The 3,396-nt window shown below is 36.9% G+C and overlaps 1 protein-coding gene across 2 annotated transcripts in view; it reads left to right on the top strand.

Annotated features, from left to right (window-relative positions):
- The window catches only part of LOC112152984, a 3,934-nt gene extending 1,888 nt beyond the window's left edge, over positions 1 to 2,046 (top strand). Inside the window, exons 3-5 of one of the 2 annotated variants that reach the window (XM_036214027.1) lie at positions 82 to 420; positions 552 to 686; positions 766 to 2,046. In XM_036214027.1, coding sequence (XP_036069920.1) covers positions 82 to 420; positions 552 to 686; positions 766 to 839 — 548 coding nt within the window. In that variant the 3' untranslated portion in view covers positions 840 to 2,046. The remainder of the gene's footprint in view (positions 1 to 81; positions 421 to 551; positions 687 to 765) is intronic. The other variant, XM_036214028.1, reaches the window with a different exon arrangement.
- Positions 2,047 to 3,396: the final 1,350 nt, after the last annotated feature.

A 3,396-nucleotide genomic window follows, 5' to 3' on the forward strand; every position in this document is an offset into this window, starting at 1 on the left:
ATATATATATATATATATATATATATATATATATATATATATATATGTTACAAACAATTCTTTCTTTATATCTTAACCCAGAACCTGCTGTGACCGAGGCCCCTCCACCTACTCCATCGCTTCCTGTTTGCCCAGGAAACTCAATGACTTTGCAATGTTCCATTCTTCATGACTCCCTGAATAACTCATGTCTATCCAATGAAAGTGTGCTTTGTTTCAACACTGAATCTAATAATTTTTATCCAAATAATACTAAAGACAACAGAGTAAACAAAGAGGAGAAAAACTCTGAGGGGACATCGGTCAACAAATGTTTCCCCAGTATTTTTAAGAACCTGCCTTCTTCTGATGGTTGGACATATTACTGTGCTGCTCCCAAATGTGAGGAGAAAACACCAGAGGAAAGGACACAAACTAACAGTAAGTTAAAAAAAACATTTGTTAAAATCTAGTCAAGTTAGAGACATTTGTTCAGTTTACCATTAATTTATATTTGTCAAAGTCTGATATCTCTATTATTTGTTACTGATTCCTTCGTTTCAAATCCCCAGTATGCACTTGGACTTCAAAGGATGAAACAGTTAAAAACTGTTTAATTGCTGCTTTGGTCATCAGTCAAATATTTATAGTTTTACTGCTGTATTTGGTTAAAAAGCTAAAGACAGAATCAAGAGACTCCTCTCATGGTAGGTTGCTTAACAAATTAATGTCATTGTGCTTACAAAACTAAATTTACACTAATTATGTGTTTTAATTTCCTTTCAGAAACAGTTCCTCAACAAATATCACCATCAGCCCACAGTGATCAGGAGAACCAGCAGGCGAGTAAAAACAATTGAAAAAAAAGAAAAAAAAAAAACTTGCATTATTTTTTAAAAATGGCTTTGCTAATAACTTAAAATTTGTAATCTCTTTAGGAAAATGAAGACATACTGGTTTATGCAGCGCCCGTTTTTACTGGAAGAAAAACAAGGAAGACAACGAAAAGAGTCAGACAAGACCAAAGTGAAGAAATTATATACTCCAGCGTCCATAGACTCTAAACTGTGTTGCAAATTTGCAGCCCACTCACCAAATGTGCATAAAACTTCCATTTGGTGGGTAGAAAAATAATCACTAGCCCCTTTGGCAGGTGAGGGGTTGTGCATCGTCTCTGACAGGGGACTCAAACTCTCAATCATGACTTTTGTGTCCCCCCCTGGATACCACAAACGTCAATCCGAGAGTTGGTTCAAGCATTTGTTTCTGACGTTATTGTGCAGATTTAATAGGCGCACCACAAGGTGCATTCAGGGGATGCATGCAAATTTCCACACTTACCTGCTTTCATTATGAACTCACTATTGCTGCATTAAGGTTCACTGGTAATTTTTAGCATATGCTCACACTGGCCTCAGCCGACCTAAACACGCATTCACATGTTGCTTCATGTCATTATAACTCTTTTGAAATGACTTGGCCCAATCTGAATTATTCCCTTCTCTCTAACCCTCCATTTGAAGCAGCACTTGTAGTGAAAGTAATGTCTGAAATATTTATTTAAGATCCCATGAAGAAGTGGAGGGATAAAAAGCTCTTAGTCGTGATCTTAAACCATGTCACATTGTGCCGCAGAGGAGAAGCGTTCTTCTTATGCGGGTGCGCTCTGAAGAACAGAAGTTTACTTTTAAATGTAAGTAATGGCTTTTGAGTATGACCTTTTTAAAGTCATAAAACTGCTGTTATTATGTTTATTCGAAACTCCACGTTAAATGCTATTGGTCATGTCACTTCTGCTCAGTGGCGTCTGAATTCGGGGACACTTTTTCCTTTTAACTAACCATTTGGAGGGCTGAATGTAGAGGTAGAGAGAAGGGAAGAATTTGGATTGGGCCTAAGACACCCAAAAACAACAGACTGAACTATAAGAACGAACAAAATAATGTAGAACGTTGAACATATTTTTTTATAAATGCATGTTTTTTCTATGTATTTTTAATCCTCACTCTTCTTTTGTACATTGAACAAAACAGTTGTGATTTGGACAAATTTCCTAAAAAATGTTAAAGTTGTAAATAAATGACTATCAGAAGAAATAAATGTCAGAGCTTTGATGAAAAGTTGATGTTTTAAAGAAAGATGTGTTCATAATGTTTATAAGGCTCAGAGATCAGAAGTGTCTTTGGTTAAAATAACATTTCAGTTCTGTAATGTTAACCTAACTCAACGCTACACTTTAGTTGTTAATAGTGTATGGTTTTCACTAAGCAACAATCATCAACTGAAACTTTAGAAGTAAAGGGAATAGCTGCATTGCTTCCAAACTTTTTTTACCATAAAAATGTTTGGCTTGTAGAAATCTAATTTGGCTGGTAGACTTTGGCTGTTACCGGCCATCCGGTGTATGTATATATATATATACTGCTCAGAAAATTAAAGAAGCACTTTAAAGAAACACATTAGATACATCAGATCTCAATATGAAGTTGGATATCTATACAAATAACGACAGGGCAGTGTCTTAGGAACAAAAGGATGCCAAGCCTTTTAATGGAAATAAAAGTTTTCAGCCTACAGAGGCTCAATTGTGTAGACACCATAAAATCAGAGTGAAATGAAGATGTTGCAGACTAGTCAATTTTTTCCTAAACTTAATTTCTGCAGCTCAAAATGCTTTTCAGTATCTTGTGTGGCCCCCACCAGCTTGTATGCATGCTTGACAACCTCGCGGCATGCTCCTAATGAGACGACGGATGGTGTCTTGTGGCATTTCCTCCCAGACCTGTGTGAGGGCATCCCTGAGCTGCTGTACAGTCTGAGGAGCAACCTGGAGGTGCCTAATGGATCCAAACATAATGTCCCAGAGATGTTCTATTGGGTTTAAGTCAAGGGATGGTGAAGGCCATTCAATTGTTTTCACTTTTTTTATTTAAGTATTTTTTCTTATCTTCCCTGGTATCTATGGCAGACATAAAATCCTGTCCACTTTTGGCATGGGAGGGATCACACATCTCTGTAAGAGTGGGGTCACCTGGACCCCATAAGATAACACGAGGGTTAATACTTTCTAGACCTGAGTGATTTTTTTTAAGTGTTTAAATCCGTTTAAAGAGATTTTAAATCATGAGTGCTTCACATACACAGATTATGAGAAATTTACTTAAGAATAAAGATGCTAACTCTGATTTCACTCAAATATACATGCAGTCTATTTAAAAAGAAAGTGTCTATTCGCACGTAACTTTCGAAAAACGTGCAGTCAGAGTTAAACTTTTTTCTTAGTCGCACAAACCCAGAGGAAAGGGGTTAAGGTTAGGATTATGGTTACAGTTAGGTTTAAACGAGCAAATGGTTCCTGAGTGCGGCTGTCTCTGCAGCTCCCGGCTCTACAAGGGGATGGGAGAGAGATATAGTATT

Source organism: Oryzias melastigma, linkage group LG10 (assembly GCF_002922805.2).
Source record: "Oryzias melastigma strain HK-1 linkage group LG10, ASM292280v2, whole genome shotgun sequence".
Classification (NCBI taxonomy): domain Eukaryota; kingdom Metazoa; phylum Chordata; class Actinopteri; order Beloniformes; family Adrianichthyidae; genus Oryzias; species Oryzias melastigma.